This window comes from Lemur catta, chromosome 2 (assembly GCF_020740605.2).
Source record: "Lemur catta isolate mLemCat1 chromosome 2, mLemCat1.pri, whole genome shotgun sequence".
Lineage (NCBI taxonomy): Eukaryota > Metazoa > Chordata > Mammalia > Primates > Lemuridae > Lemur > Lemur catta.
Window position 1 is genome coordinate 45,963,846 of NC_059129.1, and position 25,852 is coordinate 45,989,697.

The window sequence follows — 25,852 nt, forward strand, 5'->3', positions numbered from 1 at the left end:
CCACCATGCCCAGCCTGTTTTGATTTTTGAACCACATAAATAAATACCTATTCAAAAAAATAAAAAGTAAATAAAATGGAAGCGTTAGGGTCTGTTCCATGTCAGCCAACCATAACCTCAGTGGTGATGGAAACAAATGGGCATTGCCTGAGAAAGACTTAAAAGATGGAGACATTTTCCATCAGAAAGACAAAGGCAATGCTAGGTACAACCAAAGTTTACAAACCAGTATGAACAGGAATAAGTGGAATCCCTCCTTCACAAAAGAAATATGCACAGGTGTTTCATGCTTAATAACATAACAATATTTATTTTTTAAATAACACTTTTCCTATGAAGTCAAGATGCATACAATGAACTTTTAATTTATAACAACAAACTTTCTTAATACTTGTAATTCTTTCAAAAAGGGGAAGAGAGGGAATTTGAGGTAGACAAAAAAGGTAAAAGGAGAAGAATGAAGGTGAAAGAACTGCATAAGAGAGGGTAGAAGAGAGTAACGAAAATAAAAACCGACAAAGGGCCCACCAACCAACAGCAAAACCATCCAGCACTAAGAAATAGTTAACAAGTTTTTGCCTTGTAATGAATTCCTAACTCATTCAGGCCGTGCACTCCTCTAGAAGGCAGGACTGTTGGCCAAGGACTAAGCACTCCCTATATTACGCAGGGAAGCCTAAAGGACGACGGCAGGGTAGAATAATAATAATAAAAAAATCCAAGTGGTTAAAGAAGATTGAAGGGGGGTCACAGAGTAGTGAGAGGATGAAAAAAAAATGAGAAAAGAACTTAAATGTAGAATCAGAGCCTGAGAAGTGTCTGGAAACACCCGACAGTGGTGGTGGTGGTAGCGGGGCCTCTAGGCATGGAACTGGAAATGCAGATGGGCCATATGTTGGATTTGAGTTTGAGAGACAGGTTTCCTTTCATTTTCCAGAAAGGGTAGGAGTTGGAACTGGGGTGCTGGAGGTGGGGAAGTGTGGCTGAGGAGAAGCTGGCACTGCAGATCTGGACATGGGTAACAAGAGTGGGGCCAACAGGTCACTAGAGAACATGGGACCCAGGGAGAAGCCCAGGAGAAAGTGCCAATTTCTGTGACTTCTGCTTTGAGGATGAGGTTCTATTAGTATTTTATTCATGGGAGGAAATGCTCAAGATTTCCTTATGAGGAGCACTGAGATCCTCCACAGCACTGGTGTTTTCTGGGTGGCAAGGCTTCCTGGGTTCCTAATTACTCTTTGGGCTTCACCATGAGGCAATCGCAGACATCTCCTAGCTCGTTGCTCTGAACAAATGGTTCTCCAACAAAACAGCATAGACCAACAGTGATGGGTGAAAACAGAGGAAGATGGAGAAGGGTGTCTTCCCATCTGTCCCAGTGGGATTCATGCTTCTTAGAGGATAGAAGGAAAACAGAATTTGACATTTACATTCCTTTTACAGCAAATGGTTATTCAAAAAAAAGCGCAGGAACACCCGAACTCTTCTAAAGAAAAAGATGATAAAACGATCCCGTGGATCTCTGCCATCCTGCTGAAGGTCCTGTTTAAAAAGAGAGAGAAAGAGGTTAAAAAAAAAAAAAGCAACAGAATAATCCAAAGTTAGAAGTTTAACATTGGAGTTGAATGTGATGATCAGAAATTTAAATAAAAAGAAATTTAACAAAAAATAAAATATTCATCAATCAATCTTGCAGACAATCTTCTTGGGTTGCTTTATCAATTGTATGAGCTGAAGGAGAGTCCCTAGGTTTGTTCCATATGTCTGTATCCTCCACATCACCTTGGAAACTTTCCACTGGACGTGTTTTTCCACCTTGACCATCAGCAAGTGGGGTACTCTTCAGGGCTGAGAACCTGTCCCTCTGGCTTCCTCAAACACTTTCTCAGTCCTCTCAAAGAAGCGAGAGAGTTTGCTTTGGGGCTAGAAGAATGGATATGACGTAGATGGGCTAAGAGGTGAGGTTGAATATTAGGAAAACTGGAGGTTACATATTGCTCACCAGGTTTGTGGAGCAGTAAATAAATGCCACAGTTTACATGAACCTCTGGAAAAGGAGACACAAATGGTCTCCCTGCCTCTGCCCTGTGCAGTCCGTTCTCTACACAGCTACCTCAGAGGACTGTTGAAATGTGCTCAATGCTCTCCAAAGCCGCCACCTCACTCAGAGGAAAAGTCCTTTGGGTGGCCTCAGGGCAACAAGTAATCTGCCCACCACTTGTATCACTATCTGACCATATCTTTTACTACTTTCTCCCTCACTCAGCTTCAGCCACACTGGCCTCCTTGCTATCCTTCAAACATCCAGACACATCCTGCCTCAGGGTCTTTGTTATCCTCCTGCCTCCCATCCTCTGCTCCTGCCTGCCCCCATATCCCCTGCTTACCACCTCTTTTAAGGTTTTGCTCAGAAGTCACCTTCTCAGCGAAGCCCTCCCTAGACATCTCTACTGCAAATTGCAACACCCCCAACATTCCTCTTCTCTTCCCTTGCTTAATTTTTCTCCAAAACATTTATCACTATCTGATAAACCACATACGTTATTTGTTTGTTTATTGTTTGTGTTCCTCATTATACTCCTTAAGATCAGGGATTTTGTGTCTTTTGATCACTGCCATATCTCCAGTACTTAAACAGAGCCTGACATACAGCAGGTGCTCAATAAATATTAGTTGAATAAATGAATGATAAACCACTACCAGCAGGCTAAGGAATTTAGACTTTGTCCTGTCAGTAACTGATAATCATTAAAGGATTATTTTTTCCCCTTTTATAGTTGATATTAGTTAGGAAAACTGAATGAATTTCCTCTTAGCATGGCAGACAAGAAAAAGTATAGAACACTGAGACTCAGATGCTCATATATTTAAATTCCAGTTTTGCCACTTAGAAGCTGAGTAACCTGAGACAGAGTGTGTAATCTCTTTGAAATTCAACTGCTCTCCTGAAATACTTATGAAAGTGATTTATAGGACTACTGGAAAAATTCAATATTAAATAAAACATGTAAAAGTGTCTCAAAGAGTACCTAGAAGAAATTGTTTAATAAATGTTAGTTTCCTCACCTCTTTCTAACAAACTAAGAAATTCCCTATGTATCACTGTATCTGTCCAAGTACCACAGGAGACAGATAGCACACCCAAATTAGGCTAATTCGAAGTGGGTTAAATAAAGAAAACTATTTAGACTATCTACAAAGAGAAGATAGTGGGAAACCACAGGGGATGGTGCCGCACCCTTGCCTGGTAACAACAGTATGTCACCACTCCTAGAGCCTGCAGAGACAGAGAGGGAACAGTTTCCAGAACCCAGAAGGAGAGAATCCTGTGGAGAAAAATTTCAAAGGCACATTTAAGATCCTAAGAGTGATAAGAAGCCTAACTATTTTAAAAACATGCTTTGTATTTAGAAAAATTACATGCCCCAGGTTAAAAACAAAACAAAACAAAAAAAACAGGTACTTGAACCAAAACCCCACATAACTAAACAGCAAAATAGAAGATATTATTTTGAGAAACACAGAACACTTCTGAAAACAGAGTACCTGCTTAAGTGAAAAGAACAAGAGAGCAAGAAATGTGGCAATTCAAGAACAATTCAGCAGACAAAAATATAACTTGATGAGCTTCTTGCTAGGCAGTTCCAAAAGCAAGAATAAAAGTTTCTATAAATACATGAACAGCAAGAAGGCATCTAGAGAATCAATGTGATCACTTGATTAAACAAAGTACGAAAGGTAAACAAATGATGAGTACATATGAAAGAAATGTGCCCTGCCAGATCTGAAATCCCATTACAATTGCTTTAAAAGCAGCAAAGGTTTCAGCAATTTAGAGCCAAATTTAGGGGGAATTTTAAAAATTATTTTTTTAAAGTGCTGTGGTTTATTTAAAGGTGTTCTAAAATGCAAGTTTGTAGTACAGGACAAGACATCTTTAAAAGTCTAGGTCAAGGCTAGCTATGTAAAACCCTGCAAGAAAAGCTGGGGCAGGCATAAGGATATAGATCAATGGAATACAATTGAGAGTCCAGAAACAAACCTTCACATTTACAGTCAACTGATTTTCAACAAGGGTGCCAAGACAAATCACAGGGAAAGAACAGTCTTTTCAACAAATGGTGCTGGGACAATTGGAAACCCACATCAAAAAAATGAAGATGGACTCAAAATGTATACAAAAATTAACTGCAAATGGGTCAAAGACCTAAATTTAACAGCTAAAACTATAAAGCTTCTAGAAGAAAATATAAGTGTAAATCTTTAGGACCTTGGATTAGGCAATCATTTCTTAGATATGACACCAAAAGCACTAGCAACAAAAGAAAAAACAGATAAACTGAACTTCCTCAAAATTTTTTTCATTTTCCTTTTCACTTTTTTATTTCTTTTTCTTACCCTTAGACTCTTGAAATAAGACAAAATTTAAAACTTTTGTACTTCAAAGAACTCTATACAGAAAGTGAAAGGACAACCTATAGAATGTGAGAAAATATTTGCAAATCATGTATCTGATAATGAACTTACATCTAGAATATAAAAAGGACTCCTACAACTCAGTAACAAAAAAGACAAACCAATTAAAAATGGGCAAAGGACATGAATGGACATTTCTCCAAAGAGATAAACAAATGACCAATAAGTACATGAAAAGATGAGCATTAGTCATCAGGGAAATACAAATCAAAACCACAATGAGGTACCACTTCACAACCACTAAGATGGCTAGAATCAAAAAGACAGTCAATAACAAATGTTAACAAGGATGTGGAGAAACTGGAACCCTCACACACTGCTAGTGGACCCTGATGTAAAATGGTGCAACCACTTCAAAAAACAGTCCGAAAGTTCCTCAAAAACTGAAATATAGGCCAGGTGTGGTGGCTCATGCCTATAATCCTAACACTCTGGGAGGCCGAGGTAGGAGGATCGCTTTAGCTCAGGAGTTCAAGACCAGCCTGAGCAAGAGCAAGACCCTCTCTCTAGTAAAAATAGAAAAATTAGCTGGGCATGGTGGTGACTGCCTGTAGTCCCAGTTACTCGGGAGGCTGAGGCAGGAGGATTGCTTGAGCCCAGGAGTTTGAGGTTACTGTGAGCTAAACTGATGCCATGGCATTCGCCAGGGCAACAGAGTGAGACTGTCTCAAAAAAAAAAAATTATAAAAAAGTGAAATACAGAGTTGTCATATGACCTAGCAATTCCATTCCTAGGTATGTACCCAAAAGAATCGAAAACACATGTCTACACAAAAACTTATACACAAATGATCATAACATCATTATTCCTAATAGCCAAAAGGTGGAAACAACCCAAATGTCCACCAACTGATAAATGGATAAACAAAATGTGGCATATATTAATACATATAAGGGATATTCAGCCATATAAAGAAATGAAGTACTGACACATGCTACAACATGGATAAACCTTGAAAAAGCAGTATGTTAAGTGATATAAGCCAAACTCAAAAGACGCCACATTGTGTTATTCCTCTTATATGAAACGTCCAGAATAGGCAAATCTGTAAAGACAGAAAGTAGACTGATGGGGCCAGGCGTGGTGGCTCACACCTGTAATTCTAGCATTTGGGGAGGCCAAGGTGGGAGGATCACTTAAGCCCAGGAGTTCAAGGTTGCAGTGAACAGTGATCACACCACTGCACTCCCAGTCTAGCTTGGGTGATAGGGCTAGACCCTGTCTATTAAAAAAAAAAAAAAAGAAAGAAAGAAAGAAAGAAATGAAAGTAGATTGGTAGGGGCCAGGCTTTGCACTCTCACTGTTTCCTCTGCCTGCAACGAACTCCAGGTGTTCCCATGGCTAGCTCCCTCATTTCCAATGTCTGCTCAAATTTCACATCCCCAGAGAGCCCTTCCCTGACCACACATCCAAAGTCACTCTCCATCACTCAGTGTCACCTCATTCTGCTTTGAGCCCACATTCGTGTCTGACTAGGCTGTTGATGGTTCATCTGCTTTACCATCTGTCTCCCCGCTACATTATGAGTTCTATGAGCACAGGCTCATCTTCTGTCCTGCTCACTGCTCTAGCTACCAGTGTCTAGAACTGATCTGGCATATAGCAGGCACTCAATAAATATTTGTTTGAATGAAAGTGGTTTATCAAATATTTCACTAGACTGTGCTTTTCTCTTTGTTTCCTTCTTGCTTTTATAGCATTATTGTTGGGATCTCATATTCATGTTTTGTCTCGGGGGATGTTTTATTTGAGGGAAAGGCTGTGTATTTTCCACATTTGGACTAGAGTATAAAGAGGCATGCATGCTGTAGCATGCATTGCTGGTGAATAGCATGGTCGCAACTGCAGTGATTAACAAGACATCATCACAGGATAGGTGAATTTAAGGGCAAGAAGTTGGGCTCTGAGGGGCAGCCACCCCTCCTACCACGTAGCACCATGTGATCATTCTCTGCTGCCAACTATAGGCTGTTCTGGGGGAAAACTAAGCTAGCTGTGGATTTTATCACCCCCAAGATTTCAAACAGTAACCATTAGTCATTCCTATTTTCCCTTATAATCTCTTATAATAATCAGGAGAAACTAAGAAACTGGTAGGGGTGGGGCTCACATCATAACCTTCAGGCTGGTTCAAGGGAAATAACCACAATTGAAGGCTCAGGTTCTCCTCCCTGACTACGTGTTAGATTCACCTGAGGAGCATTTAAAATGCCAGATGCCCAGGCCTTACCTTATACCAATGAAATCAGAATTTCTCAGGGTTGGGCCCATGCATCTGTAGTTTGCAAAACTCTACAGGTGGCTCTAATATGCATCCTATTTTGAGGGTGTAGAGCACTTTCTCACACTTTAATAGGCGCACAAATCCCCTGGGGAAAGTGTAAAAAGGTACATTCTGATTCTGGCTCTGTGGGCTGGGGCCTGAGAGTTACACATCTAACCAGCTGCCAAGTGATGCTGACGCTGCCAGTCCACAAACCACAGTTTGAATGGCAAGTGTGAGATCAGATGCTGGCTTTGATTCAGCTTCACAACTTTTAGATCTAATGTTTGGTAATCCAGACAATATTAATCCATGAGTTCTGATAGTTCCTGAGCATCCCAGCCACTTGGCAGCCACTGTTTTGTTTGCTGTTTCCTCCCACCTGACAGGCCCTTGCTGAGGGAAATGAAGTCTCACCCCTTGAACCATCATCCTATGATCCATGCTGTCCCCAATTTGTCTCAGCTGCATGGCCATCTTGTGGATTACTTCCTCCTGGTGATGCTTCTGGCCAACGTTACTCTCCTTGGGCTGAGAAGGTAGACTGTGATCTGCATTGACAGAAAAGAGTTCAAAAGAGATAACTCCATTTAACTATCTGTAAATTTTGCCAGTCACTTAAAACTGTCTTAGACAATGAGAGGGTTGAAATCCAGGCATTGTAATATTCAACAAAAAGCAAAGCCTTGGCCAGGTGCAGTGGCTCATGCCTGTAATCCTAGCACTCTGGGAGGCCGAGGCGAGAGGATCGTTTGAGCTCAGGAGTTTGAGACCAGCCTGAGCAAGAGCAAGACCCCGTCTCTACTAAAAATAGAAAGAAATTATCTGGCCAACTAAAAATATATAGAGAAAAAATTAGCCGGGCATGGTGGCGCATGCCTGTAGTCCCAGCTACTCGAGAGGCTGAGGCAGGGTTGCTTGAGCTGAGGAATTTGAGGTTGCTGTGAGCTAGGCTAACGCCACAGCACTGTAGCCCGGGCAGAGCAAGACTCTGTCTCAAAAAAAAAAAAAAAAAGCAAAGCCTCGCGCTGGAATAGATCAGCTCTCTCCAACAGAAATATAACTCAAGCCACATAACGAATTTTAAATTTTCTAGTAGCGAAATCAGGTAAAATTAATGTTAGTAATTTATTTTACTTAAGCCAATATACCTAAAATATTATCATTTTAATACATAATCAATATAAAATTTTAATGGTATATTTTACATTTTAAAAATTATACCTAAGTCTTTGAAATCCAGAGTTTATTTTATATTTATAGCACATCTCAATTCAGGTACTAACTTTTTCTCCGATCTGTATTTAGATTTCATGAAGTTGATAGTTAAAAAAGTAGATTCACAAATCCAAGCTGTTTCAAACATACTTAAAAATTTTCCAACAATTAAATCAAGTATCAGTTTTTAAATTTAATTAAAATTAAATAAAACCTAAAATTCAGCTCCTCAATTGCACTAGCTACATTCCAAGTGCTCAATAATCAAATGTGGTTAGTAGCTACTGTATGTGATATGCAAGACTAGATATTTACAGTTTTTTAAAATAGATTTTTCCATTTCATACTTTTAACCACTGCCCTTGTATGAGGCCTCGAAACCTTACTTGCTTCCAGCAACCAATGAGTGTTTTTAAGCAACACCATGAGTAAACTACTTGCTGGGTGCTTTGAGGAAACTTTAAAGAATAAAGACAAGGTTTTTGTCCTTTAGTTGCTTAGAACCCACAGGTTCTAAGAGGGATAATACAATTCTCAAGTGCTTTAAGAATACAGAGAAGGAAATAAATTTGGGCTCAAGTATCAGTAGGTAGAAGTATAGCTTCATAGACAAAGCAAGTTTTGTGTTGGACCTGTTTCATTTCAATAAAATTTGAGGACCTTTGATTTTTCAGGCCTGTCCTCCAAGAGTCCAGTGGGAGAGAGAGACACAAACTGAAATTCAATATGTTACAGCAAGAGCAAGGTTTGCACAGAGGGGTCAGGAAGATGTCCCATAGAAGATGATATCTGAGTTGAGTCTTGAAGGATGAAGGATTAATAAGAAACAGCCAGAAGAGACAGATGGGTTGGGGGGGGCGTGGAACTGGGAGGGAGTGGCAAACAGGACATCCCAGGCAGAAGGATAACATGAGCAAAGGTAGGGGGGTGGATTGTGGTAAGAGAAGGGGAAGTTTTGTAAACTCTAAATAATGCTGTTATTGAAAGGCAGGGAGCCATAGGAGACAAAGCAAATAGAGTAGGCAAGCGAAAAGCTAATAGCTAATACAGAAGGCACAGAAAGAGGTTGGACTTAATCCAATAGAGATAAACGGGAAGCTTTTATAAAACTCCCAAATGCTCAGGCCTTGCTCAATTCCACTGAAATCAGAATTCTTGGAGTTGGACCAAGTGTCAATGTTTTTTTTAAGTTTCCCAGGTGGTTCCCCTGTGCAGCCAAGTTTGAGGATTGATGGTTTAGATTGGTTGAGTAATTTACCCAGTGTTTGAAAGCCACTGAATGTGAGAGTCAGGATTTAGACTCAGGTCTGTCTGCTGCAAAGCCCATCCATGCTCTTAACTTTAGCATAGAGCCTAAACTAAAACAGCTCCAACAGGGATATAATGGCGAAAAGAGATTCTATAAATATTTAAGAAACAGAATAGGCTGGGATTTGGTAATAGATTAAATGGAAAAAGTAAGGAAAAGAGAAAACTCCCACTTTTCAGGCTTGGGAGATTGGAAAGGCAAATGGCAACATCAGCCCCAACAGAGAATAGGGGTGGAGGGCAGGTGTGGAAGGCAGAGGAGGCCAGCGGAAAGAGAAAGAACAAAATTTGAGTTCATTTATAAATTTAAGGTACCTATAAGACATCTCAGCAAGCATTTGGATATTTAAAGCACAGAGGATGTTGGAACTTAAGACTTAAGAGTCATCATTCTCTCATTTATTCAAGAAAAATGTAGGAAAGTAGATATCTCAGGGGGGAGTTGTATAGCTGACAACAGAACCTCTGGATAAGATGGGTGGTTTACACAGTAGGCAGAGGAACAAAAGTCCACAGAAATGACTAAGAAGGAATAATTAAAGGGGTAAAAAGGGGACCAGGAAAAATGGTGTTAAGATAGTCATCTTTTAAGTCTCACCGAAAATTTCCTTTTAAAATGTACTAATGGGCATTGTTACTTGGTTAACTACAGTATAAGAATACAGTCATGAGCCATATAACACTTCCAGTCAACCATGGACCACATATATGATTGTGGTCCCATAAGATTATAACGGAGCTGAAAAATTCCTATCGCCTAGTGATATCATCAACACATTACTCACGTGTTTGGTGATGTTGGTGTAAACAAACCTACTGTGCTGCCCGTTGTATAAATGTCTAGCACATACATTTACGTACAGTACATAATACTTGATTACGATAATGTCTGTTACTGGTTTATGTATTTATTATACTATACTTTTTATCATTATTAGAGTATACTCCTTCTACTTATAAAAAAAAAAGTTAACTGTAAAACAGCCTCAGGTAGGTCCTTCAAGAGGTGTTCCAGAAGAAGGCACTGTTATCCTAAGCGATAACTCCAGGCATGTAACTGCCCCTGAAGGACATAGTGTAGGCATACGCTAATGTGTTCATATCTTAGTTTTTAACAAAAAAATTTGAAAAGTAAAAAATAAACTGAAAATGTTTTAAATAGAAAAAAGCTTCTAGAATAAGGATATAAGAAAGAAAATATTTTTGTACAGCTGTACAATGTGTTTGTATTTTAAGCTAAGTGTTGTTATTACAAGAGTCAACAAGTTTTTAAAAAGCTGGGCAAGGTGGCTCACACTTGTAATCCTAGATCTATGGGAGGCCAAGGAGGGAGGATTGCTTGAGGCCAGGAATTCAAGACCAGCCTGGAAATACTAAGACACCATCTCTAAAAATATTAAAATATTAGCTGGGTATAGTGGTGCATGCCTGTAGTCCCAGCTACTCAGGAGGCTGAGACAGGAGGAAGGCTTGAGCTTAGGAGTTGGAGGCTATGGTGAGCTATCATGACACCACTGCACTCCAGTCTAGGTGATAGAGCAAGACCCTGTCTCAAAAAAAAAAAAAAAAAAGTTTTAAAAAATTTTAAAGTTTATAAAATAAAAAGTTACAGTAAGCTAAGGTTAATTTATTATTGGAGAAAAACTTGTTTTTGTAAATTTAATGTAGCTTAAGCATACAGTGTTTATAAAGTCTACAGTAATGTGCAGTAATGTCCCAGACATTCACATTCACTCACCACTCACCCACTAACTCACCCAGAACAACTTCCAGTCCTACAAGCTCTAGTGCCCTAGACAGGTGTAGTATTTTTTTATCTTTTATACTGTATTTTTACTGTACCTTGTCTATGTTTAGATATGCTTAAATACATGAATACTTACCATTGTGTTACAATTGGCCTACAGTATTCAGTACAGTAACCTGCTATACATGTTTATACCCTAGGAACAATAGGCTGTATCATACAAGCTAGGTGTGTAGTAGGCTATGCCATCTAGGTTTGTGTAAGTACACTGTATGATGTTCTCACAATGACAAAATAGCTTAACAACAAATTTCTCAGAATGTATCCCCAGTGTTAAGCCATGCATAATGATTGTGTGTGTGTGTGTATGTGTGTGTGTGAGTGAGATAATGATGATTCAGAATCCTGAAACACACCTTAGGGTCCCTGCCGATTGTTATTTGATTTGCCCACACCCTATTCCAGAAGAATCTGTCCTATTGCCTAAGCAATCAGGTTCTTTCCTGCGTGTTTCCCAACCCCAGGCCACAATTGATTGAATCAGAGATAGACCCCTGACCCAAGAACAAATAGTCCATTGGCTGGCCAGGTACTCAGAACCTAGTTTCAAAAGAACAGGGTTAGGCAGCTTCCTCTCTGCTCAGTGTAGACTCAGGAGACTAAGGGAATTAGTTGCTAGTGGGATCACAAATGCCACAGTATTGTGTTGGGTTCAGGATAAGTTAAAGACACTTGCAAGTGAAAATTATGAAGAGAAAGAAAACATTTAAAGCAGAGGCAGAGGATGATCACTGATAGAAAAGAAGTGAGCAGACACTCAGAAAGAAACCAAGACTTAAAAAAAAAAAGACTGACCCCCCCCCCAGAGCCAGAACCCTCCACATTCAGTTCCTTTTCATAGGCATCCTCACCAGAAACCAGATCTTTCTGGAGGTGACTAGAGTAGGTTTCTCTTCCCTGCAACTAAACAAATAATCATAAATACCTATATCAATTACCACTGTCCAGAGCTGTCCAATGTAGATAAAACTGTGTAGGAGAATATGCTGGCTATGTATCAGCTTGAGCACAGACTCGGAAAGTGAAATTTTAAAATTAAGTTCCTGATATTGGTGGGTTGTGGTTTTGGTTCCAGTCCTTTACCATGCCTCAAAAAAGTTGAATGCAAAAACAGATTGAGAGTTCTGCAGTACTTGAACCATATATGACATTATATTTGCTAACTAAAGAGAGTTGGTGTCCCTGTCCTACAGACATTAAGATGGCCATACCACCATATTATAAGAAACATTAAAACAGGAAAGAAATCATTAAATCACAGCTCTAAATTGGTCATATATTGAAGGCAAGTGAAAGTCCTTTGACAAGATCATCAAAATGAACAAAATAAAAACGTAAAAACTCTGTATTATTTTCCAAGTATTAAACTTTTAATATCCAGAGGAAAAAAGTATCTTACTCCATAACTGTTACTGAAAAGTTGTGAAAATACATATATATCCACACAGAGTTCTGAAAATAAAGGCATAGTCTAAATGGACTAGTGAGGAATTTGGAAAAACCTCATGGTTAATCTTTTTGCAAGAAAAATTCTTCTGTAAAGCAATTAATTGGTCTCAATATGTTGGAGCTTTTAAAAAATCTTGTACATTGAGAATCCTATGTGGACCTTTGACCAGCTGTCCCTTCAGTTGCATTTACAAAAGCTTTTAAGCAAATATGTTCTGAAGGTTTTATAAGTGCTTTTCCAGTGCCACTTATAATGTTAATATTTTATTTTCTCATATAATGGTTATCCTTTTATACTCCTGATTTTGTTCACTAAAAAGGGGGTCTAGGGACCTATGGTTCACATGCACTAGCTTCGCCATCTCTCCTAATCTCCCCCAAGACCTCACCAAAATGATAGTATAAAAAAGAATAAAGCCACAACATTGAGGAGAATGGGAGGCAGGGTCAGCAACAAATGAGAGATTTATACATGCTTCTGGAAGGCAGGAAGCAGATGAGACAAGATGCAGACAAACAAACCAGGCTGAGAAAGCACCACGAAGCCACTACAGGGGATCCTAGCGCTTGGAAACCCATCTACCCCATCAAGACCCAGAGGCTGGGAGACGGAGAGACACCACTAACTGGAAGTCTGATGGGGATCAACTATACCACTTGCTACCCTTGGCACCCCCAGCTCACTGAACCCAGCACACGTTTCAGGCAAAAACAAAGAAAGAAAAAACACTGGGTGCGGCAGCTCATGTCTGTAATCCTAGCACTCTGGGAGGCTGAGGCGGGTCGATCATTTGAGCTCAGGAGTTCGAGACCAGCCTGAGCAAAAGCGAGACCCCATCTCTACTAAAAATAGAAAGAAATTATATGGAAAACTAAAAATATATGCAGAAAAAATTAGCTGGGCATGGTGGTACATGCCTGTAGTCCCAGCTACTCGGGAGGCTGAGGCAGTAGGATTGCTTGAGCCCAGGAGTTTGAGGCTGCGGTGAGCTGGGCTGACGCCACAGCAAGCTAGCCTAGGCAACAGAGTGAGACTCTGTCTCAAAAACGAAAAAGAAAAGAAAGAAAGAAGAAAGAAAGAAAGGAAGGAAGGAAGGAAGGAAGGAAGGAAGGAAGGAAGGAAGGAAGGAAGGAAGGAAGGAAGGAGAGAGAGAAAGAAAGAAAGAAAGACGAAAGAAAGAAGAAAAGAAAGAAAGAAAAAGAAAGAAAGAAAGAAAGAAAGAAAGAAAGAAAGAAAGAAAGAAAGAAAGAAAGAAAGAAAGAAAGAAAGAGAAAGAAAGAAAGAAAGAAAGAAAAAAAAGCCAACCCACTCTTCTCTAATAGAAGAGAACAAATCTTGCAGAGAAAACAGAGGCTTCCTTATGGATATTGGTGCCTCAGATTAAGGGTCTCTCTATTCTGGCATTTGGGGGATATGGAGCCAGAGGTAGCTCTCTAACTCATCTCCCTCCAAAGCAGAATCCTCCTAAGCCCCATTTGAGTCTCCAGTCAGCTGGGAGCCCTGGAGAGGCCGTCAGGCATAGTGGTAGAATTCTGAAGCCAGAAAGCTTAAGTTCCAATATATTACTTATTAACTATGTAATGTGGGGCAAGTTATTTAATTTCTCCACGACTCAGTTTCTTCTTTTGTAAAATGGGAATAGTAATGTATTGTTTCATCAATTCTAAGATCTAAGATCTAGAATTCTGTGCCAGCTAAACTATCAATAGTGTGTTAGAGGTGAATAAAGACATTTGTAGCATGCAAGGACTCAGGAAGTTTTCTTCCATACATAATTTGTTAGGAAGTTTCTTGAAGTATTCCAGCAAAACGGTAAATATCACACCTGTAATCCTAGCACTCTGGGAGGCTGAGGTGGGAGGACTGTTTGAGCTCATGACTTCCAGAACAGCATGAGCAAGAGCAAAACCGGTCTTTACAAAAAAAAATTAGTGCAGTGTGGTGACATGCCTACAGTCTCAGCTACTCCAGAGTCTGAGGCAGGAGGATTGCTTGAGCCCAGGAGTTTGAGGTTTCAGTGAGCTATCATGATGCCACTGTGCCCTAGCCATCTAGCCAGGATGACAGAGTGAGACTGTTTCAAAAAAAAAAAAAAAACAGACTAAATAGAGTAAGATTAACTTAAGAAAGAAAAAGCCATGAGACTTAGCAAAAGGTGAATCCAACCCATGTGAAAGGAAGTCCCAGGGTCTCAATGGTGCAGTGGGCCTAGAAGGTAACTAGACTGAACAAGAGAACAGCTGTAGAAGGAAAGTCCCCAGTAGAAAGGGAGACTTGATAGAAGAGATAGTATAGTTGAGAATTTGGGGAAATTTTAGGATATAGTAATAACAAATTATGTGGGCGAGGGAGGAAATGCAAGGAGAATGCCCAGAAAACAAAAGATTACATAGAAAGTTTATGGTCCAGATGTGAAGCAAATTAAAATGTAGCTTCAGTTTAAACTGAAGGAACTGTTTTATAGTTCCATCCAAAAGGATATTCCCCTGAGTTAAACATGGCAGTCCTTTATCTGTATGACTAGGCATAATTTTAAGCAATCACAGCCTCGGTCCCTTATTTCATTACTGAGAGGTGATTATTCTCAACGGAAAATCATTACTGCTGGTAGTCACTACTCCCTAAATCCCAGACCTTTAAGGGAATTTGAAGAAAGTATTTGAATAACCTTTTACCTTTGGAACGTTGACACAACAGGTGGTCAAAAATGAGGTTGAGAGTACTGGAAGTCTTGGCCTCTCCACACACTGGACCATCTGTTTTCAGATTGGAAATAAATACCTTGCTTTCTTGGGAACAAACCACCTTACCGGAACTCAAGGCTTCATCTCACATTCAAAGTGATCACTTCTTCTAGTTGAGGAAAGTGGGGTTTTTTATGAAGGTTTTAGGGCATTAGCTAGAGCTTTAAATTCAATCACTTTAAATATTTAAGTATTTCCAGTACAAAATCAATAGTTGTTGCTCCATCTCAAAGGACATGCCCTTTCATAATCAAATATATTATGGTTGAATGTTTAATTCCCAACAATCTGTAAAATAATTTGCTTAAATTTAGTAGGCCTACTAATCAATCTTGGGAAGGCTCAAAGTCTCTTGCCAAGGACAAACTGATCCTTTAAAAAGGGTTCCTGGCATAACCCACAATTGAAGTATCAGAAAACATAATTCAATTGGAAATGCAGTAGGGATGAAAGGAATTTTGCATGACTTTGAACTCCCACAGTAGCCTTGGCATCAATAAGTGTAGACTGCTCTTCCAAGAGTGCCCTGATGAAGGAATGAGAGAACTGGCAGTAGCTAGAAAAAGAAGTGTGTTGGAGGAATTTTCTAAGTTGAAAATCTTGAGCAGGTTTGTAGATTGAGGAGAGGAATTAGATCAGGAGCAATGGAAAATGGGAAATAGAGTAGTACAAATTGTTGACGCAATGAGAATAAAAACATGTGCAAGGATTAGCTTTGAACAGGAGGAGGGCCCCCCTTCCTTTGAGATAGGCTACGAGGTAAGATGTGATATGTGATGCTTATGAAAGGAAGTCTGGAACAAGGGAGAAGATTCAAGTGCTTATTCCTGATGAAATCAATTTTGCACATGGAGCAGAAGACTAGGCCATCTGCTGAGGAGGAAGATCCTGAAGTGGCTGAAATTAGTCACTATTAGAAATGGAAAAAAAGAAAACTGAACAGAGCTGAAGACCATCACCTCCCCCCCCCCAAAAAAATAACAGAGAAATAAAAAATATGTATTTGACCTTGATGTACATTCTTTTTTCAGTTGTCAAGGACCCTAAACTTATACCTAAAGAGAAGAAAATTTTACCCTATCCTTCCATAGGGGAGGGTTCAAGTCCTAGGTCAGCCACTTTCTAATTTACTGTTCTAGGACAAGTTACTTAACTTCCCTGTGCCTTGGTTTCCCCATTTGTTAAAAGGGACCTTCAGATTATTATAACTATTAAACAATGATGTTCACAAAGTACTTAGTATACAATAAATCCTATATTGTATAAGTGTTAGCTACTACCACTAGTGTTAGACACTATTTACATAGATATTATAATGTAAACCAAGTTTATTGGTTTTTAATTTTTAGAATGGACTGATGGACAAAGCATGGAAGAGCTGGTTGTGGCTGGAGGGCAGAATGCAAATGTTAGCAACCTTGAACATGTAAAAATAAAAAGTAAAGAAGACAAATAGCAGGCTGTGGAAGGGTGAGAAAACATGGAAGTTAGCATCTTCATTTTATAAAATGGGGATTCATGTGATATTGCTGAAAATAGATGAAATAAAAAATAGGAGTTTACCATTACCCAAATACAGACTTTTAAATACATTGGGCAACTAGTGGGAACCATTTCTGCTGAGACGAAAGGGCAACCACCTACATAGGGTGATACAGGTAGAAAAAACCGCCGTTCACAATGGGCAACAGGGCTGCAAGCTGACCAGAAGACAAGACCAAGGGAGGAGTGCTAAGGGCACTGGAGAGTACCCACCCACTTCCACTGTCACATACTCCTTCTCCTCTAGAGACCAGGGTCAGGGCCGCCCATTTGGGTTCCAAAGTAAAGAGCTCTGATGGCAATGGTCCCCAGAGCTCCAGGACCCTACAACAGAGCAAAGTGGGAGAAGATAGGGCATAGCAGGGAGGGCCAGGGTCTCAATGCATTAATTCACCTCAGCCAAGCATAAACTCTCAGATAGGTGGCTTAAATACTAGGTAAAATATATGACCTTTTGATCAAAATTGCAACCCTGCTGCCTGTCATTTCAGTTTTCTGTAAAACTGTACCTTGAAACATACATATATGTGTATTTGACTATTGTCTGCTTCCTGTATGCTCCAAGAGGGAAAGGACAGTTACTGTTTTTATTTACTATTGTCACCCAGTACATAGCACAATGCCTGGAATATAGGAGGTCGTAGTATTTTTTGAATGAAAAAAAAAATGTAGACATCTAGAGGAGGGCGAGTCGGTTAGCCTTATACAAATTTAAAAAAAAAAAAAAAAGGCAAAGAAAGCATCCAAGCACTCGAAAGGGAAAAAGAAGGTGAACAACTGAACTCTCTACTGGTTTCCACAATTATATATCCCACTTATACTACATACACACGTTTTTTTTTTTTTTGGAGACAGAGTCTCTGTTGCCCGGGCTAGAGTGAGTGCCGTGGCATCAGCCTAGCTCACAGCAACCTCAGACTCCTGGGCTCAAGCGATCCTCCTGCCTCAGCCTCCCGAGTAGCTGGGACTACAGGCATGCGCCACCATGCCCGGCTAATTTTTTCTATATATATTTTAGTTGGCCAGATAACTTCTTTCTATTTATAGTAAAGGCGGGGTCTCGCTCTTGCTCAGGCTGGTCTCGAACTCCCGACCTTGAGCGATCGTCCTGCCTCGGCCTCCCAGAGTGCTGGGATTACAGGCCTGAGCCACCGTGCCCCGCCGAGCAGACACACTTTTTATTTTGCCCTTTTTTTTCTATCAATAATTATTGTAGGCCGGGCGCGGTGGCTCACGCCTGTAATCCTAGCACTCTGGGAGGCCGAGGCGGGCGGATTGTTTGAGTTCAGGAGTTCGAGACCCGCCTGAGCAAGAGCGAGACCCCCGTCTCTACTATAAATAGAAAGAAATTAGCCAAACAACTAAAAATACAAAAAACTAGCCGGGCATGGTGGCACACGCCTGTAGTCCCAGCTACTCGGGAGGCTGAGGCAGGAGGATCGCTTGAGCCCAGGAGTTTGAGGTTGCTGTGAGCGAGGCTGACGCCACGGCACTCTAGCCTGGGCAACAGAGTGAGACTCTGTCTCAAAACACAATAATAATTATTGTATTTTTGTCCTTTGTCAAATCATTTCATTCCCCGAACAATGGTGGGCAGGGCCTCCTTTTGCTTTTACTCAACTTTGTTTCCCCAGGAGTCTCTAATTTCCCTTAAATGTCTTTAGGATGGTGCTCTGGACGCTACCCACCCCTCAACTCGGCTAAGACAAAGTGGCTTTAAATTCCTCACACAAAGATTATGTATTTTTCTCCAAAGAGTTATATTTATACGTGTAGATTTCCCCAAAGTAACAGATAAGTCGGGACTTCAGCGAGTCACTTTTCAGTCAGTGATGGCTTCTAATTTCCATTTTCGGTCTGCGTCACAGTCCCGGACAAATCCCACTGAGGGGAGAGGCGAAACTCCTCAATTACAAGTTTCCTCACTAACAGTTTTACTTTGGGCAGTACTTGGGGTTTTTTGGTTTGTTTTTTTTCAGGTTCCTAGCCAAACAAACTCCCGTACCTTAGCGGGGCCTGCGACGCGCCCGACGCGACCCACTGCTCCAGCCGCCGGCGTTCCTGTGGCTGGAAAAGCGCGCGCTCCGCCGGGCGTGTGAGACGGTAGAGGTCACGTGGGCCGGCTGCGGCCAATGGGGAGCGCGCATGGCGGCGCGGCCGCCACACACGGAGCTCTGGCGCCCGGAGCGGCGCGCGCGTGGCGCTTTCCTCGCCACTGGCGGGAGCGGGCGGCAGGGAGGCGGGGAGCCCGGGAGCCGGAGAAGCAGATCACACAGCCCAGCGTCATGCTGTCCGCGCTTGGTTACTCTGGCATTCTCCACCCGTATTAGCAATTCCCTGCCCTTCTCACATACCCCCCGAGTCCGCACTTCCCCCACGGCAACACCGTGAAGCACAAGCGGAGAAGCGCAGCCCCGGTGCCCGGGGGAGGGAAGGCGCGGCCCAGTGCACACCGGGGCCCACGGGCTAAAATACGTCACAAGCAAGATTTTACATACGGCGGACGCTAAAACGACGGTTCTAGGCATGAGAACAAATATGGAGATTAGGTTGTGGGCTGTTATTCTATAAATGAAGGTAGTAGCGTTAATTCTTCACCCTGCCCCTGCTTTTACAGAGAAAAGAATTAGGACAGCATTTTAGGTGGCAGCGCCCACGGGGCACCTCAGAAGATACCGGGCAGCTTCACAGGAATCTCTGAGGATCAAGCGGTAGAGTGAGTGTAAAAACATACTGGAAAAGGTTTACAATAAAATACTTAATACAAGTTCTAGAATAGTGGAGACGATTGCACAACTTTGTGAGTACACTAAAAACCACTGTGTTCTGCATTTTAAAAGGGCGGGCGGGCTCAGACCTGGAATGCTGGTACTCAGGCAGGAGGATTGCTGGAGCCCCGAGTTCGAGACCAGACGGAGGAAAATACTGAGACCCTCCCCGCCACCCGCCCAACCCCGTCTCTACGAAAAATAGAAAAATTAGCCGGGCATGGTGACACCGCCGGCGCCTGTAGTCCCAGCTACTCGGGAGGCTGAGGCAGGAGGATCGCTTGAGCCCAGGAGTTTGAGGCTGCAGTGAGCTGTGATGACGCCCCTGCACTCTAGCCAGGGTGACAGAGCGATACCCTGTCTCTAAAAAAAAAATTAAAATTAAAAAAGGGGGTGAACTCTATAGTATATAAAGTGTATCTCCATTTAAAACAAAAAATGTAAGTTCTAGAAGGTGTTCCTGGGTGACAGAATCTCAGGCTTTGAAAAATAATTGTTGCTGACACCTGCACAGATAAAAATCGAAAATTTTAGGCAATTGAGTCTTTTCTGAAAAATGGATACCATATTTGGTGTGGTAGCAAGCAACTATCAGGGTGCTTGAAATTGCCACTTTCTCAGTGGCATGTAATTCTTTTAAAAATAGATAATAGTTTGAAATTAATGTTAATAATTCTTTTCAGGTATCTAGCATATTTTTAATCTAAAAGAGTAAGACTCCATAAATTTAATCCCAACTGCTCCCCTTTAATGCTTTTCACAATATAAGACTTTAATTTTCCAGCATTCTGCAACATTTAGGAATCACACATTTTTGCAAAACAAATTTTCAAATTTATCTTTCCTTCATGTTCTCTCTTATGTTGGCAAATTCAAGAAGGAACCTAATCTGAATGTTCTCTGCCTTAACAATGCAGACGTTGTCAGGTCAAGTTTAAAGACAAATTTTTATTAAAAGATAAATATGATCTATTTTAGTCCATTTGGGATCATCTTAATTGGTTGTCACATCAATGATTCATGGCTAATAGAAACTAAGAGATTTAGTACCATGAAGCAGTCAGTTTTAGGCTATTACCACCTAAGAAGCTGGATAGATTTACCACTATCTTCTTACAGTTAATTTTTAAAGAATATACTTAATGCCCAATTTTATATCCTTAATATCAAGAAAAATGCATGCTAAGTAGAATATTTATCGTAGTTTAATACAAATAAAATCTTACCTGGGTTCCTTGGCATGGCTGGAACTGGCTGGGAGCTGACAAGTTGGGTCATGTATGCCTCCTGAAAACTGTATGTTACCCACAGTGATTTGCAACAATTTGTTACTTTGGGGGTTGGATTCAGAACTTCCTCAGGTTCATAAACAATACCATCATGTTTTTTCTTCATGGTTTTTCCCTGTTGAAAAATAGGTCTTCAGAGGATTTCCTCATTTGTCAGAAAATACTTGGGATATGTTAGATGAATATTGATGTTTTAACATTAGCAGGCTTTATTCCACATATAAGAGGGTTATGGATTTGGGTGGAACGGGGGTGATATATAAGGTCTTTTTCCATTTAGTTAAACATCTTTCTAGGTTGCTTGGTATTTAGATCTGCTACACCACCCCACCTCCTCATCTCCCATTAGTTCTTGTCATCTTTTAATACCGGTATTTCATCGGGGAAGAGTCTAAATTGGTACACACGGAAAAAGAGAGACAAATTAGTGTAGCCAAAAGAAAACTAGATCAAAACTTAGAAAGGTGGGGAGGGGTGGAGGTGAATACGACATATTCCTCCTGTGTGTGTTTCTTCCCCAGAACCATTCTTAGAGTTTCTCTTTAATCCTCCACACACGCACGGTCCATGTCTACAAACACTGATGAAGGTTATTCTTCTGTTCTTTCCCCCTTTTCCCCTGATATTGTAGCACCAATCCAATAAGATGAAGAATATAATTAAGACTTTCATTGTCTTCCTGGGCATTTAATTCTCTTGACTTAAAGTTTGGCCACAGAGTTCAGCTTTCTATTCTACCTTCTAAATCTAAGCAGCTACTGGAAAGGAAAGGAATGGGTAAGACCATAATGAGGGACTAAAGAAGGTAATAGAGGTGGCCCTTAGGAGCTTTAAATCAGTTCTAATAAAAATAAGTGACTCACATGTAGTTTTAAGTTTTCTAATAGTTATAATACGTTTAAAAAATAAAAAGAAGGCCAGGCGTAGTGGCTCATGCCTGTAATCCTAGCACTCTGGGAGGCGGAGGCAGGAGGATCACCTGAGGTCAGGAGTTCAAGACCATCCTGAGCAGGAGTGAGACCTCATCTCTACTAAAATGGAAAAAGTTAGCTGGGCATGTTCGCTCTTGCCTGTAGTCCCAGCTACTCGGGAGGCTGAGGCAGTAGGATTGCTTGAGCCCAGGAGTCTGAGGTTGCTGTGAGCTAGGCTGACGCCACGGCACTCTAGCCCAGGCAACAGAGCAAGACTCTGTCTCAAAAAAAAAAAAGGAAAAAGAAACAAGTGATATTAACTGTAGTAATATATTTTATTTAATCTAATATATTCCAAATGTTATCATTTCAACACGTAATCAATATAAAAAAATTATTTTATTTTTTTATTTTTTTTGAGACAGAGTCTCGCTCTGTTGCCCAGGCTAGAGTGAGTGCTGTGGCGTCAGCCCAGCTCACAGCAACCTCAAACTCCTGGGCTCAAGCGATCCTCCTGCCTCAGCCTCCCGAGCAGCTGGGACTACAGGCATGTGCCACCATACCCGGCTAACTTTTTCTATATATTTTTAGTTGTCTGGTTAATTTCTTTCTATTTTTTAGTAGAGACAGGGTCTCACTCTTGCTCAGGCTGGTCTCGAACTCCTGACCCCGAGTGATCCTCCCACCTCAGCCTCCCAAAGTGCTGGGATTACAGGCGTGAGCCACATCACCTGGCTAAAAAAATTATTAATGAAATATTTTACATTCTCATTAATGTAAATCTTAAAATTCTGGTATGTATTTTGCACTGACAGCACATTTGAATTCAGACTAGCCAAATTTCCGGTGCTCAGTAGTCACATTTGGCCAGTGGTCACTGTATTAGACAGCATTGCTTTAGAGGAATAAGCAAGAATTGAGAAGAAATGACTTTGAAAGAATGGTAATAAATGGCTTGCTCAGCTATCCAAACCAAGGGGAGAAAGATCATCAAGTAGAACTCTGACCCATTATTTTTCAAATGTACCACATTTTTCAGTGTAGAATGTTACTTCCATATATTGATTAAATTTGTAATTTGGGCCACATTGAAGAAGAGGGAGCTGAGGGATGAGGGATTTGGGCTTTGGGGCATTTTTAGTGCCTGACATTTTACCTATACTCATCAGGCAAACTTTTGAGCTTAACTTAATTTATCAAATAAACTTTTTCTTGAGAAAAAGACATGATCTCCTGCTAATACATCAGAGCCAGATCAGCCCTGGATGAACTGATAAAATTATTAAAATTCCTAAGTGGGCAAAGTTAGTAATCAAGATGCACCTACCAGGTGAGGTTCTTACCTGAAAGAGCCAGCTGACAGCTTTACACATCAGCCCATTGTGGAATTGTCATTTTGTCTAGTTATTCGCATGACATTGTATATAACTAAGAATAAAACATCTAACCGTGGCCTTTTTAAATAAACTATCAAGGATGTTGGACTTCTACATTTTAAACAACATAAAACACACTTCTTGCCAAGAGTCTATAAGGATCCTATAGTTCTTCCAAACAAGTATAATTTTACTCAATGTTTAACTTAATTCTGACTATCAAACATCCATAACCTTTTGCTGTCAAGAGTTATAAAATCTATTTCTCCCAATTCTACAGCTTATAGACTTAATAATAAAAACAACAGGTAAAATGCTTTATTTCTAAAATGTAGACGTGTTCCTAATTAGATAAATATTAATAGGTCCTCTCCCCCTTCTCCAACAAAAGATATTTCAAAGACTAGTACAGTCAATAAATTGACAGTATTTATCAATACCAATAAAAACAAAAAGGCTTTAATTATTCTCAATTCTAAGACTAGTTTCCATAATCATTTTGTCATTGGAACATATGACTAATTGACTAATTCTGAAATGTCCTCTCTATTATTACATGTTTTATATTATCATAGATCCTTGTTTGATCATGTATATTGAGGAATCCCTAAAGTTTTCTTATTATTTGGGGATCTCATCCCCTCTTATTGTGTCCTTCTCCTTGGCCATGTTCATTTGCAAGAGTGCAACTTCCTTTTATTTTCTTGTCAGAAAAAAAGTGTCAGAAAAACTGATGAACTATTTCCTAAACTATATATGCTGAAGAGTGATTAGAAAGATGCATGAACATTAACTACCAATTTCCTTAAGATATTTCTTTCAAAATATTAGGCAGAAATGGAATACCTGTGCTTATTTTTGCTGTAATTGCATCACAATATGTCTATTCAGCACATTGTAAAAGGCAGTAACAATAACAACCAAATCCAATACAAGAAAACTTTGAAAAGAAAGGAGAAAAATTAATCACTTAAAAAAAAAAAAGAATGTTGGACTTGATTTTTCCCAAGTAGACTTCTATTATAGTGTAACTTTTCTTAAACAATTCTGCAGGATATTAATAGGTATTTATTCAAAATAATCAATGCTAATTGTATTTTGCATCTAAAACTTATTTAAAACATATGTAAGAAAAAGACTATGCTCTTTTATGTAACTGTTATAAATGGTATATTATAACTGTTATAAATGATATAATTGGATAATTACCTCTAAGAAGTGGTGTGTCTACCTGAAAATACCAGGAAATCCCAGAATTCATGAAAACATGAGTGGACTTGCACATAGAAGCCTAGGCAATCATTAAGTTGATGTATGTTGTCCATTTAATAATCATTGGTTTATGTGAAGTATCTTACTATTTCAATATATACTTCTGAAATGTTTCACTTAATAAAATTATTTAATCTACTTTTGGGTTGTTCTGATATAAAGTTTAAAATATATAGAAGTACCATTTTTATCATTTCTTGCAGCAATTAATCCATCTATGGGTTCACATTTTGCTGTCTATGTGTGGTAAACTGAATAATGGCCCCCCAAAGGTGTCTACCTCCTAATCCGCAAAACCTGTGAATGTTACCTTACCTGGCAAATTGGACTTTGCAGATATAATTAAATTAAGGCTCTTGAGATAAGGAGATTATTCTTGATTATCTGGGCCCAACCTAATCACATAGGTCCTCACAGAGGGAGGCAGGAGGATCAGAGTCAGAGAAGGAAGTGTGACAATGGAAGCAGAGGAAAGAGTCATGTGAGAAAGGGTCTATGAGCCAACAATGCAGGCAGCCTCTAGAAGCTGGAAAAGGCGAGAAAATGGCTTCTCCCCTCACCGCCAGAAGGAATGCAGCCCTCCCAACTCATTTACACTTCTAACCTTCAGAACTCTAAGATAGTAAGTTCATCTTGTTTTAAGCCACTGGGTTTGTGGTTATTTGTTACAGCAGCAATAGAAAATTTATACACTATGTTAATCTGAGTGCATAATATTATTACTGTCAGTACATTATAATTTTAAAAGTGCTAATTGTAAAATAAATTTGGAAATGTAATTATGGAAACACTACACTGAAGCATGGGCTCTTGTCCTTAATAAGAAATAAACAATCATAATAATTAGGAATGCTGAACTCTGCGAACTAGTTATTAGTGACGGTACTGTAAACTAAGCTACAAATCTGTATAGCAAGCAATATATGTTGTTTGACAATGAATAATATATATTGATCCCCTACTGCAGCGGTCCCCAACCTTTTTGGCACCAAGGACTGGTTTCATGGAAGAAATGTTTCCACAGACTGGGGCAGGGTCGGGGGTGGGGATGGCGAACGATGGGGAATGACTGTAAATACAGATGAAGCTTCACTAGCTCGTTAGCCTGCAGCTCACCTCCTGCTGCTCAGCCCACTTCCTAACAGGCCACGGACCAGTACCAGTCCTCAGCCCAGGGGTTGGGGACCACAGCCCTACTAAATGCCAAGCACTGCAATAGACACTGGGGATATAGCAGTGAACAAGACAGACATGGTCCCTTTCCTTATGAAGCTGACAGTCTAATAGAAGAAACAGGCATATATACTTAATTAGAGTCATGTTAGTTGGTAGAAGAATATATCATGGGGGGAGACCTAACCTAGTCTGGGTGGTCAGGAAGGATTCATCTAGGAGTTGGAGTTGGGACCTAAAAGATGACTTGGGCT

At 40.2% G+C, this 25,852-nt stretch overlaps 1 protein-coding gene across 2 annotated transcripts; it reads right to left on the reverse strand.

Annotated features, from left to right (window-relative positions):
- Positions 1-359: 359 nt before the first annotated feature.
- On the reverse strand, positions 360-20,972 carry PXT1 (peroxisomal testis enriched protein 1). 2 transcript variants are annotated; one of them, XM_045543611.1, is made up of 4 exons: positions 20,804-20,972; positions 7,167-7,291; positions 3,067-3,072; positions 360-1,542 (listed from the first exon to the last, which is right to left on the reverse strand). In XM_045543611.1, the coding sequence occupies exons 1-4, from the start codon at positions 20,970-20,972 to the stop codon at positions 1,438-1,440; spliced, it is 405 nt and encodes a 134-aa protein (XP_045399567.1). In that variant the 3' UTR covers positions 360-1,437. The 2 variants fall into 2 exon arrangements, 1 of the variants encoding a protein (XP_045399567.1); XR_006733493.1 differs by lacking the exons at positions 3,067-3,072; positions 20,804-20,972 and adding an exon at positions 18,815-18,864 and having other exon boundaries at positions 1,477-1,542; positions 7,158-7,291.
- Positions 20,973-25,852: the final 4,880 nt, after the last annotated feature.

Bases quoted from the DNA above. Each gene is read 5' to 3' on its own strand.
- PXT1 (XM_045543611.1), bottom strand. From the start codon at position 20,972: ATGAAGAAAAAACATGATGGTATTGTTTATGAACCTGAGGAAGTTCTG. The intron at 7,292-20,803 runs GTAAGATTTTAT...CTGTCAATGCAG, and splicing joins AGCCATGCCAAGGAACCCAG to ATCACAGTCTACCTTCTCAG.